This window comes from Primulina eburnea, chromosome 3 (genome assembly GCF_022965805.1).
Source record: "Primulina eburnea isolate SZY01 chromosome 3, ASM2296580v1, whole genome shotgun sequence".
Classification (NCBI taxonomy): Eukaryota; Viridiplantae; Streptophyta; class Magnoliopsida; order Lamiales; family Gesneriaceae; genus Primulina; species Primulina eburnea.
The window spans coordinates 31,375,797-31,389,496 of record NC_133103.1 but is presented as its reverse complement, the minus strand read 5'-3'; the positions used below and the strand labels follow the sequence as shown (position 1 = coordinate 31,389,496).

Here is a 13,700-nt window from a genome sequence, read left to right as displayed (position 1 = left end):
GTAATACTCGGAATATATGAGTATGCATGATATATATAATGAGGAGTGTTAATTGAGATAAGAATAGGAAATACATGGACAAGAGGAGAAAATATTCAAATTAGGACAGAATAGTTGGCGCATATGCGCGAAGATAAGTGGCGCATATGCACGACAATTCCAGTAGCATTGGCGCATATGCGCGGCATGAAGTGGCGCATGTGCGCGACACCTCCAGAAGCTTTGGCGCATATGCGCGAAAAGAATGGCGCATATGCGCGAGGTGTTGTGAATTACATTGCCGAGACCAGTAGGTCTCGCGCATATGCGCGGGTGATGTCGCGCATATGCGCGAGACGTGTATGTCAAAGGATGAGCCATGTGTTGGTAACCATGCAAGATATATATAAGTTTGCTTCGATTCTTTCTTCATTTCAGCAGGATTCGATACTTTCAGAGAGAGGAAACTTCATGTTCTTAGGTTCTTTAAATTGTGATTTTACAAGATTTAGATACCCAAACTTTAATCCGATTGCGGTTTTGAGCTTCTCTCATCAAGTGCTACAAGGTAATGTGAATATTTTTGAATTCCAACATGGTTCAGATGTCATTCATAATAGCATGTTTCATGTCTAGATTGATTATATGCATGTATACATGTTTATACTGGGATTTGTTCTCACCGGAGTTTCCGGCTGTTGTTATGTCTGTATGTGTGCATAACAACAGGTGGGGCAGGATCTGGGTCGAGACAGAGACGAGATTGATATAGCGTGGAGACTACGGGCGCAGCAGAGGACTAGTGGTTTTTAGTAGACTTGGATTATTTTTATTTGCTTTATTGTATTAAACACTAGTTGGACAAATGTACTAGAACAAGATATGTTTGTATGTTGTAATATAAATAAGACTTGTGCTTGTATACATACATTAGAAGTAATGTTGTAAAGCAAAAATTTGACCCACTTTTTATATTAATGATCCATTTAATCCCAAAGAAAAGAGTTAGAGCTCGGGTCCCCACAACCAATGTGTCATGGTGTGTCCTATCCAAGTCTATGTCTCCCAAGACTGATGCAGAGATAGCGGCGATGACAAGCATTCCTTATGCATCTGCGATTGGTAGCATCATGTATGGGATGATATCTACACGTCCTGACGTGGCTTTTGCACTAAATGTAGTGAGTAGATATCAATATAACCCTGGTCTTCCACACTGGAAAGCTGTGAAAGACATCCTCAAGTATTTGAGAAGGACCAATAAGTTGTTCTTGGTCTATGGGGGTGGAGAACTGAAATTGGAAGGCTATACCGACTCTAGCTTCCAAAGCGATATCGATGACTCGAAGTCAACCTCTGGATTCGTATTCATGCTCAATGGTGGTGCTGTCTATTGGAAGAGTTCCAAGCAAGACAGCACTGCGGATTCCATCACTGAGGCCGAATACATTGCTGCATCGGCTGCAGCAAAGGAGGCTGTTTGGATTAGAAATTTCGTCCAAGAGTTGGGCGTCATTCCTAATGGAGTTGCTCCTATCCCGGTGATGTGTGACAACACGGGAGCCATAGCTCAGGGGAAGGAGCCAAGGTCTCATCAGAAGTCCAAACGTATACTGAGAAAGTACCACATCCTCCGAGAGATCGTGGAAAGAGGAGATGTCAAGATTGACAAAGTCGGCTCCGCAGATAATGTTGCTGATCCGCTAACTAAGCCTTTACCTGGACCATTATTCAAGAAGCATCGCGAATCGATGGGTTTAAAGCATATGGGTAGTTGGCTCTAGTGCAAGTGGGAGATTGTTAGAGTAGGTGCACGTCGAGTCAAGTGTTGGCCGAGTGTTCACAATGAAACTCTATGTATAAACAATCTTTATTATAATAATATTTGAATTTATTGTTTTGGCACTTCTTTATCTGTATACCCATGCTAGTTGCATAGATAAAGCCCTTGAATATACAAATAGTAGAAAGAATATGAGATGCTCATATGATGAATATCATGAAACTCATATTTGTAATAATGTATATTCTAAACGGTTCCTAGTCAATTCAGCCGCCACTAAGAAGGATATAGGCCGCTAGAGCTCGAGACTAGTATCTGCGATGTGAGTACCATGTTTCTTTAGTAGGGGACATTGTGATGTCCGAGCATGCATATAGGTGCTCCTGGTAGAGTGCACTGAATAACCCTCTATAAAGGACTTTCCAAGTGGTTCTCACTTATCGAGTGAAAACGTCCTAGTTTATGGTTGTACACCATTAGTCCTTATGACCCGAGTCAACATTGAGACTCTATATGCTAGCCTTTCACTTTGACTTGTTTACCGACTCTCATGGGGTCATCAGGTGGCAAGGTTGGGTGTTATGTCGAAACATATAGGAGTCGATGCATTGTAGTCGGGGATTCACCGCTTACCTACGGGTATGGATATCCTATGTGTTATCATGTGTATGTAGTTTGAAATCTCTGATCAGAGTATGGTGGTAATTATGAAAGGGATTTCATAGATTACACCATCGATGCAACTACGACATGACACATAGTATCGATTCATTGACAACTCTCGATATACCAATGGTTGTCGAATCGGTCGGGATATATGAGTTGAAGGGACCGTACTGTACGCTAACCATAATTGAATGGTTCTTGCAGACACTATCATTTGATACCTAGGGAATCATGTAAGCGATGCTGCTAGGCGTTTAACATGATTGGTTGGGTACTATCAGACCTGAGTTCTGACGTTCTTATTATCAAGAAGTTGATAAAAAAGAATGGAGCAATTGGGGTATGCTCATATAAGGACATGTTTAGTCCGAATCACATGGAGATGTAAACCCACGGGTAGTTGTATCAGTGAACCATTGAGGGCCACACAAGTACTTGCTTTCTAGATCCCGTTGAGAAGTAAAATAGTTCAATGTGTTGAACGGCTTATAAATGAGTTTATAAGCGTAAAGAAAAATAGAAGTATGTCTTCTATGAGAGAAATGTAAATTTTAATTTATGAATGTGTTCCTAAATTAAAAGTTGGCCAAGTGAATAATGTATTTGAAAATTGTGATTTTCATAAACATTATTATGGACTAAATTAAATTAATTCAAGTGTTGAATTAATTAAACACTAGTGGACCTAGTAGAGTCCAAATAATTAAATTAATTCAAGTGTTGAATTAATTAAATTATATTGAGTCTTGTGGAGCTCAATTTAAATAAATTATTTAACTAGTGGACTTGAGTAAATTCAAGTAATGTTTAATTAGTCTCAAATATGTTTGAGATAATTAAATTTAGTCCATGGTTTTTAATTTTTAAAAAACATATAATATATGCATGCATGGGAGGTGAAGAGTTGGAGACAACTTTTTGTGTCTCCAAGGCTTGGCATGCAAAAGTCGGTCTCTATTTTTTCACAAAACAAGACAACTCATTTACTTTTCCCTCCCACAAGCAATGGCCGAAATTCAAGTTGTTCTCTCCTTCAAGTTTTTATCTCTTTTCTTTTTCAAGTGTTGAGGAAGAAATAATCTTCTCCTTGAAAAATCCTCTTGATTTTCTAGTGCAAATTAAGAGGGGATTTACCAAGCAAGTGGTGGGCCTAATTTTTGAAGGAAGGAGGAAGCTTGTAGATCTTCTTGCCATTTAAGAGCTTTGTTGTTTAACAACAAAGTTGGAGCCACAATCAATCTTTTAAAGATTGATAGGTATATCTCTCAAACACCCTATGAATATCATAATGCGTTTTTTATTGTATTTGCTACACATTCTTGTGGTGACCGAAAATTCTTGATGAAAATAAATTTTTTGAACTTTCGTTGCGCTTCCGGTCACCGTAACCGATCCCCTTTCACTTGGGAGCTCTGCCATTAGGATCAGCTTCTAGGCCAAACCTCTGAATCTCTGACTGAAAAGATCTATGTGCTGATATATGTGCTATGACGACTACTTTCCTGCTCAAAGCATCTTCCACAACATTAGCTTTCCCTAGATGGTAGCTAATTTCACAATCGTATTCTTTTACTAACTCCAACCACCGTCTTTCTATGTGAAGAAGTACTTGAGACTCTTGTGATCAGTGAATATATGACATTTCTCGCCGTACAAATAAAGTCTCTATATCTTCAACGTAAAGACAACGACAGCTAACTCGAGAACATGAGTCGGATAGTTCTTCTCATACACTTTCAACTATCAAGAGGCATATGTTATACCTCGACCGTGCTGCATCAATACTGCGCTTAAACCGAGCTTAGAAGCATCGATGTATAATACAAAATTGTCTTTCCATGATGACAGAGAATCATAATTGACGATATTGGATCATGACATCGGACTCGGTAGCAATTATTAATGATAACCAGAGGTAAATGAATTTTGATTAGAAACCTAGCCCAACACAAATTGAATGTGAGAATCCCCTACTAAAAAAAAGTCAATTTACTAAAAAAAAAATTGGGTTCTTCGACTTTAAAAAAAAAATAACTACAAACCCAAATAGCCGTTTCATAGAACATAAACCATATTTCTGAAACAAATTTCAAATTATTTTTACCTTAATTTTACTCATTCCTGACAATGAGATCCAGTTAATTCACTTGAAGCAATGAGTTTCACAATCCTATAAGTCCTGGTAACACCTTAGAAAAACAAGGGCGAGATTTTAGTAGATAAATTAGTTAGTTGTTTTTCAGAACATTAAACCAAAAAGTCTTGCTGTCACTCAAATCTAGAATCGAGAAATATGTAGTTGAAATATAATAATAATAATTGACTTACAAGACTTTTACTTTTGTTTTTCAAAAGAACTGAAACAAAATTACTGTACATTCAAACAAAAAAGGTTTTTGGTTTTGTAAAATACTTGTATATTAACAGCTAGAAAATATCTATGAAATCGATCAATGTTGATCTGTAATAAATTCACATTTCTTTGGAAAAAAAACAATATGATACGATATATATGAAATTTAAAATTTTATCATATGTAAAACTATGCACTTATCAATCCATGGACTTGCCAAAAATTGATTGACAATCCACTTTTTTGGACTAATTTATACACTGAAAATGAAAACATGCACAACTTTTGTCGAAACAAGCAGTTAGTTCTATTTGAATCACAAATTCATAGTGCAATATTTCAAGTTTATGCATTCATTTACAAAAACTTGTAACCCCAAAGTATAATCAAATCCAAAGTACACTACATTAATCCACTCAATTGAAAATCTTTTCAAGATCGTGTCTCCTGAATTCAAATGAAGATCATAAATCATAACCGACTGATTCAGGGCTATCCATCAGATAGACACCATTGATAGTTTCATCTGCGCAAGGACCATGTACGCTTTTTGACTACGACTCGTTCATAAAGACGGCACCATGTCCATTAGCTTTCAAAAACTTCTTTAGTAGAAGGATGAGTATAGAAACCGCAAGCACAAAAGCTGCCCATGTGAACAATCTGTCATCAGCCTGCTTTGGAACTCTTAGTTCAGGGTTTCGCAACAGCTGATGCACATTTGTCGGGACGTTAGAAGCGATTTGCGATGTTTGATCGCTGTTGGCAGTTCTAGGTGTTTCATTTGGTTCCTCAACAATCCCATCTTCGACAGCAGCATGGGGATGGAGTCCAGTAGTGGTATCAACAAGGTCATTTTGGAGACCACGCTGATCTTCATTCTCACCACTTCTAGCCTGTGCTTCAGAGATTTGGTTGCCTTGAGGTACTGGGGATGCTTTACTTAGCATATATTCGTGAATCTAAGTAAAAATATCATTAGTTCCAGATCAAGTGATGTTCATAAAACATGAAAAGTAGGACACCACAAACCTCGTCAATTAACTTTTGGCGTTCAGATGACCCAAATGTCGGTGCAGCTTCACGAGATTTCACGGCAAGTTTTCGCCTCTCTTCTATCGGGTAATCCAATGATCCGAGTGCACCATTTGGGCTTGTAGGCATGAATGCGATTAGTGCTACCAACGCAGTTCGAACTGCCAAAATAACCGCCATGTATTGTAGTTCTTTGTAGATGATTAAATAAATAAAACATAGTGTATAATAATGTGAGACTCCTCAGGTATTAGCAAAACACACATCCTAGATACTAGAATTTTGTTTCTAGACATTTCTTCACATGTTGCATTCCTTGCTATTTTTATTCAACACCTGAACTCAATATTATATGCGCACAGAGACTTCCCACCATACGGAGAGAATAGTCGACTATCATAATAGAAAGCTCAGATTCATAATTCACAACAAAATCAATCAAAGTAATGTGCACTTGATACAAAGAATATCGTTAATGACAGCATACGCAAGTTGCAGCATCTATTCCTGTCCTTATCAATTTGCTATATACTACTCATTGTTGTATCATCGGTCTGCTTATCAATTTCTATAAAATAAGAAACTTCAACTACATACAGCATTATCAAAACACCAGTACACACAAGATGCCCAAACCCTTAAGCATCTATATATATCGTAAGCAATTGATTCCACAAGAAAGTATAATTATCAGAAAAATAAAATGTAAAAAACAAATACCACTCCAGGATGGTTGCCAGTGTTCCGGATGATGATTGGAAATGCTCAAGCATATCTTGGTTTGGGTTTCGAATCGACCATTTGGCTGCAAACGAATTTTCAACCGATCATCATACCATCAGACAAACCTGAGTATAGTCACAGTAAATAGAAGATGTACATTCTTCATTCACAATAATAAACTATATGATTGGAAACAAACACAGTACCGTCAACAACAAGAATGAAGGAGGCTTGAAAGGATATTCAGCAGGCAACTGAATTCTTCCATGGTAAATTCCCCCCTCAAACTCTGAATCCGTCGGGCCCCTGATTGCAAACTGCCATTCAAATATATTTTCCTGAAAAATACAAATTCAAATCAGCCAGCGTTTACGGACAGGGAAAAAGAAAAACAAAAGAAATCATTCGGCTTTGAACACGGACAAGCGAAAAGGAAAAAAGTTCGAAATAAATGTGACCTTTATGGAAAAGTAAAGAGAGAGCAAATAACAAAATCAAACATAAAGTTAAGAATCATCGAATTCCTCGCACTAAAAAACACAAAAAAGTAAATTAACTCGGAATTTCGGTAACAATAAAAAAATGATAAAACCAAAACCACCATTAAGATCCATAAACACATAATAAAAATCAACAAAATAAAATTTCCAAGCAAGAAACGAGCTCGAATCGAATTTCCCCAGAAAACCACACCTCGAGAGGAAGGCTCATGAAATCATCGGAGGGATTGGATTGCATCTCTTTGAGCTCCTGCAAAATCCTCTTCACCGCGGGGTTCTTCCGATTGTACTTCTCCTCCGCCATAATATATCTGAATCTTTGGTAGATCAGGACCGTACCCAATTATACTCACGAGGAAGACCTTGGATTTTTTATTCTTACGAACGAGAGGAGTGCGTTTCTTGTTTAAAGTGGGCGACGACGTGTCACAATTTGATTAGTTGGGATTTATAGACTCTGGTTGGATATCGCTTTCTCCTGTGACCTCCCGTGTAAACAAGAGAAGCTTAGGTCTTTGGTGAACTATTATTACATTGTCTGAGATAATAATTATGATTCAACAAACAACAACGTTCGAAACATTTGAAAGAAATTTTTTTTTGTGGAACTTTGGATTCTTTTTTTTGTTACGGAGTAGTACCTTGTTTACACCAAAATAATAGTTCAACGAATGATGCTCGGCTAGATCATACGGGACGTTTTAGAATACCGTTTTTTTTCGCACTCAAGAAACAATGAATTTTTTTTTTTTTTTTTTTGTTTTGACTATCAAAATCTATTGAACGTCATATGATTTTATTAAACATGCATTAAATGTTTACATTTGTATTCTAAATGCTTGCAACGAACTAATTCAAGATTAGGGGATACAGTCTTTCTTGTATATTTCTGACAAACAATCAACTGGATCTCTCCGTTTTTCAATCGCCTAATTTTGTCTACGAACGAAGAATGCATTTCTCGTATAGATCTCACTATAGAACTATGCGAAATTTGTAAGTTGAGAGTAATTACCGAAAACATCAATGCGATGACGGCGGCATAGAATGGTGGAAGTGGTGGTGTTCGGCCGTGACTACTTCAAGTAACGGTGGTGGTCAACATTTTTGGGGAGAGAGAGTGTGTTTGTAACCTTTGATATGTACCTTGAATTATATTGTATGTCTTCAACTATTGATTATGGTATAGTTTGGTACATGGGATAAGAGAGGGATTGATAAATAATTATCCTTATCCCATGTTTGGTACCTTTTTAAAAAGCTCATGATAATATCATGGGTCCTTGATAAATAATTTTTTAGAAGGATAAAATATCCCTGATAAAAGGTGTGATAATTTTAATCAAATGATAAAATACACTACAAATGACTTAATTACCCTCAATTTATAAATGATTTTTTTATAAATCTATGCTAGTAGGTAGAAATTAAAATCAAATAAATATTTTATTTATTTTTATATATTATATAATATGATAATTATATAAATGATTTCGAGATAATTATATAAATAATTTTTATAAATCTCAATAAAATTATTATTATCACTCGATTAACCTTAAAAATTGATATTTGACTTGACTCAAAAAATCAAGGGCTCAATTATCATATTATATAATTTATAAAATTAGGTAAAAATAAATAAATCATGGAAGTACTATCGGCACATGTACAGATAAAAAATATGAACTCAAGCAACAACTCTGAAATTATAAAATTTATTATGATAAAGTTAATTTTGTTATTACAATCTAATATATAAATTTAATCACTCTTATTAAAATCATACCAAACATTAAATATAATATCATACATCTTATTTATCCTTAACTTATCCTTATATTATATATCACATGTTTATCCTATCATGTGTACCAAACTATGCCATATATGTATTAATAATATCAAAGTTTTTTTATCATAGTTTAACCAGGACTCTCCTTTCATAAAATTCTCATTAAGTTTTTCTCCCTTATAGAAGCTCTTATAGTAACTATGTGTTACTATATAACTATGTAGTATTTGTCAACTTTTGATGACACATGTCTTAGTTAAATAATTATCATTTTTTGACACCATACTATAATTTAATTAAAAATCTATTATTTAATTGGTTTAATAAATTTAGACTCCTCTAAAATATTTCATAAAAAATTAGTAATCAAAACTACTCAACTGTTATTTAATCAGCATGTTAGAAATCCAGTCATTAAATAAATGTGAACTCATTACAATCTCGATCGATGATCAGACCGCGCCAACATATTAAGGGTACAAATCTTGTTCATATATTGAAAACTAAAAATTTGGATGACCAAAATTTTCAATGTTAATTTTTTGCAGCTTCCTATTTTGTGAATCTCTTTACTAGATTTGACATTTCCACTCATTACAAAATTAACAGTCAAGCTAACTTGCACAACTTTCAATAATGAAATCTACCTATAAACTCCTTTATAAGCAATGCATTTGATCTCTATCAAACTACACTCGCCAAATCTAACTATTTGAATTCGACTATGTCAGTGGGAATACAAAATAAAATACTTGTTTGACCCTCAACTATTCAGTGATACAACTAGTTGTGAGTTCACTCAACTCAGGTGATTCGAAACAACATTTGTTTCTTATTCGGGTTTATCTTTGTTTGCCTCATTCTTAGCATCAACCTTTTTTATCACAAGAATATCAGAACTCAAGTATGATAGCACTCATTGGATCATAATAAGAGCATCTACAAAATTGCTCTGTTATCCTCTAGGTATTACAGATATGATGGATCGGTTCTAATACATGTGAATGTGCTTCAAACAAAATATTCTCAATAAGCTTCAATAGCTCGTTTTCTAAGAATGTAAACACCGATGAATTAGATCGAGTTTGGTTTTAAACCAAGCAAAAAATACTCGAAATAATCATTCGTTAAGAAAGCTGATTAATTTGAAAGACTTTTAACTTGTGTAAACTGAATAACTAAAATAAAGGGAATTAGTTCTTGCATATATCAGTTCAGTTATGGTGAGAACTGGACTGATGACAGCTCGAACTGATCAAATCAATTTGAAGACAATAGTTAAACAGTTAAGTATACAAGATATGTTTATGGATGTTCGGAGAATTCAACTGTTCATACGTCACCTCTTCTACCACCTCGGGTAGGATCACCTAAAAGACTTTGATTTATACAATATATTGTCACTCAACTTAGGTCTTACACCACTTTCTAACTGAACTCCTAGCGTAGATTGAAGGCAACACCTTCCAGACAACACTTGTTTAACGTCTATGTGTTAAAGACTACATATACAAGTTTAACGTCTTTGTGCATGACTAACTCAACTATTCAATAAGCTTAACTCTCTGTATATGTGAGTGATTGTGTTTGAGTATGTGAGAACTGATCTATGAATACAACACGAAAGTGTTCTCACAAATCAAGGGAAATGTGCTTATAATATAAGCTAATAACACGTTGAAGTGTTGCCTCAAATCTGGACTGTTGCTTCTTGTAAGCTGATATATGATGAGCGTGCCCTTCTTCTTTTATTTGTTTTCCACACACTTGTTTATTGATGTCTTGATCTTATATTTATAGAAGCTTTGTGATCGTTCTTCAAGACTAATCAAATATGTCAGTTGCAGTTTGAATATGTTCCTCGATATTTGTCTTGTCCTTTCTGACAGCTATTCTAGAATGTCTTGACTTTAAGCTCTGCTGCAACGTTCATCATTGTCATTCAACTGGACAATTTCTTTTCTTAAATGCGTATAGCTGGATTCCATTGAGATATGCTTGTCGTATTCTGCAAACTGGTCGGATCCTAACTGATGTCCTGAAATGATCTTGAACTGGTTTGGTGAAATCAGTTGGCTCGTCAACTGATTTCACTGCTCAGTTGAACTGCTCTACTGGGCTCTTCATCTGTTGGCCAGGCTTCTGAAGGTCTTCTGCTGAACTACCTATGTAAGGTCTAGGAAATTTGAACTACGTAACCCGACTGCATGCAATCTAGGGTTTTATTTAAAATATATGTTTAATGATTTTTATGCATTTAATGCATGATTATTGCATGGCTAGAGTTTATTTAAATATTGTTTTTATATTTCATACATTAGAGTTTTAATTTGCAGTTCACTGCTCGAACGAATAATGTAGACAAAGGATAATCAGGAAAAAATATTTTTTATTGGATAATTAATTTTAATTATTTAATATGAGGTGTTTTTAAGTATGCTTTATGAAAATGGGCCTTGATTGGGTATTTATACTCGCCGAGCCGTATTTTAAACCGGTACGCAAATTTTATCAATTTTGAGGACTTTTTGAGGGTTCGGAAATATTTTCAAAAACAGTACCAAAACGAAATATTTTTTGGGAGTGTGTTGGGGCTTCATGGGTTTATTTTAGTGCTTAGTGAGCCCAAACCTTTTTTAATTCATTTAACTTGACTAGGGCCCATTTATGCATGTAATTTTCTATTTAAAACCCTACACCCTCAAACCCTAACCATAACCCTAGAGCTTGGCCGCCCACCCCTTATTCCAGCAGCCATTTTCACGTTTTTGTAGCAACCACCAGCAGCAAGCTTCGGCCTTTGCATTTCATTCAAGAAAAGTTCCTCACTCGCCTCTCCATTTCACGTCGCACGTGCGTATCTTCAAGCTTTTGATCATATAAACGTTAATGCACTCCTTGTATCTATTTTCTCATTATTCACATTTTATATATGCTGATATGTGTGTCATGTATGAAGAATGCATCGACCATACACGTTAAGTTGTTTTTATTGCATCAGTTGTCATGAAGTTTGCACTTCCTTGAATTTAACTCATGATTTCTTTGTTTTGGTGCAAGAGGCTGCTAGTTGTAGCATTCTAGGCGATGTATCATGTGCAGATCAAGGGTATCTAAGGCTGAGAAATCAACGAATCATGGATGGTTTAAGAGTTCGAGAGTTTGGGTCGTATAGTGCGTGAAATGGCAAGATCGAAGATGTGTGTGTGCAGCCGTGCATGGTTCAATCTTGGCCAATAATCTGACCCTCTTGGGCCCGTGACAGGGCTGGGAGAGGACCATGAGCAGCTGGTCTTGGTCTAGAGCCGATCGAAGGAGTAGGATGAGGGGTGGCTCGGTTGTCTTGTTGTTGTGGCTTCGGGTGTAGCGTTCAGGGTTTGTTGTTTGGGCAGTAGGGTTAGCTAAGGTTGGTCAATGGGGGGGGGGGGCCTCTTGGGTTCGGTCTTTGTCCCAGTATAGTTGGTTAAGTGCTGAACCGCTTGGTCTTGAGCTAGGATCGATTATTTAGTGCCCTAGGTGCATTAGTGTTTTGTTCTTCTTTGTGCAAAAATTTTCAGTAAGGATCATGGAGTTTTTGAGGGTTCCAAATGTTGTGAAATGGGTTGTAATGGTATGGTTAAGTATTATTAATTCATGGTTTAAATTGAGAAAAATTTGGTCAAGTTTCGGGTTGATTCAGGGTTAAAACCGGGACCACGGTACAAGCTTTAAAACGAATCATTAAGTTCGGAACGTGCTCAAGTTTACGTCTAAGAAATGCTTATAAATATCTTTTGGGATGTTTTGAGGAGACTGGTAAGCTTCGGGTCGAAATTTTGAGGTCTAGGGGTAAAATTGTCATTTTGGGTTTCAGGTGCAAAATGGTCATTTTGCACCCTTAGCATAATTTGGCATGTTATATTTAATGTTTATGTATCACAAACATGATTTTTATAAATTATGAAAATACGTTACATGCTTGATTTTAAGGAAAATTTACATATGCATGATTTTATTAATTGATGAATATGATGACACGTTTTGAAGGATGAGAATTGGTTATGACCAATAAGATTATATGAGATATTATGAGCTGAGTCCAAGGTTCAATGGACGGGTAATGCTGTCGTTGAAGTCCCCGCCACCGGGTACCGCGATTATATTAGATGGATCCATCGAATAGAGCTGATACGATAGAGTTGATACGAAAGTCACAACTAATTAACTAAATTCAATTAAAAGAAAATTTATACGTATATGACGTTATGATAAGACATGTTTTGACACGTTATGATTTTATATGACATGTTTATGTTATGTTTTTAAGTTCATGAAATGTATGTTGCGTATATTATTTTTAACTGTTTCATGTTATGTATATGTATTCGACATAACATTACAGGTGTGTTGAGTCTTTAGACTCATTAGGTGTGAATGATGCATGTGAGCATGTTGATGAGGAGGCTTGAGGTGCCGAAATCTGAGTCGGTAGGGCTGGATGTGTGCATATGAACCCGATGACCACATTTTCCGCACATCATGTTATTTTTTTGAGTTAGGACTAGACACGATCATTTTTATACGCTTTGTTTTGACATGTTCTTGATTACCAGGATTTTTACTCATTTTACATTTACCTACATCCAGGATGGACGAGTTGGCGATCATTTTTAAATTGTAGTATTTTATATGTTATATGATTACGATTAGTTTTAAAAGACGTATTTTTCAGCAGTATTACATGCATGCATAATTTTAAGAATTTCGAAAAATATTGAGCTTGTCAAATATTTTTTTTAAACATTTTTAAGTAGTAGATGTTCTAGTTGGCATCAGAGCAAGGGTCATGTATAGGGTTATACCACGCCAGCTTCTGCAGCTCATTCT

General features: G+C 35.8%; 1 protein-coding gene across 1 annotated transcript; it reads right to left on the bottom strand.

The window, feature by feature from the left end:
• Window positions 1–5,064: 5,064 nt before the first annotated feature.
• LOC140827518 (ubiquitin-conjugating enzyme E2 32-like) lies at window positions 5,065–7,505 on the bottom strand. Its single transcript, XM_073190198.1, has 5 exons — window positions 7,233–7,505; window positions 6,746–6,877; window positions 6,537–6,621; window positions 5,814–5,977; window positions 5,065–5,743 (listed from the first exon to the last, which is right to left on the bottom strand). Exons 1-5 carry the CDS (start codon window positions 7,341–7,343, stop codon window positions 5,336–5,338), a joined length of 900 nt encoding a protein of 299 aa, XP_073046299.1. The 5' UTR covers window positions 7,344–7,505; the 3' UTR covers window positions 5,065–5,335.
• Window positions 7,506–13,700: the final 6,195 nt, after the last annotated feature.

Coding starts and splice junctions, on each gene's coding strand:
- LOC140827518 (XM_073190198.1), bottom strand. CDS start 7,343: ATGGCGGAGGAGAAGTACAATCGGAAGAACCCCGCGGTGAAGAGGATT. Junction 6,878..7,232: donor TCATGAGCCTTCCTCTCGAG/GTGTGGTTTTCT, acceptor TGTATTTTTCAG/GAAAATATATTTGAATGGCA. Junction 5,978..6,536: donor CTGGCAACCATCCTGGAGTG/GTATTTGTTTTT, acceptor TTATTTTGGCAG/TTCGAACTGCGTTGGTAGCA.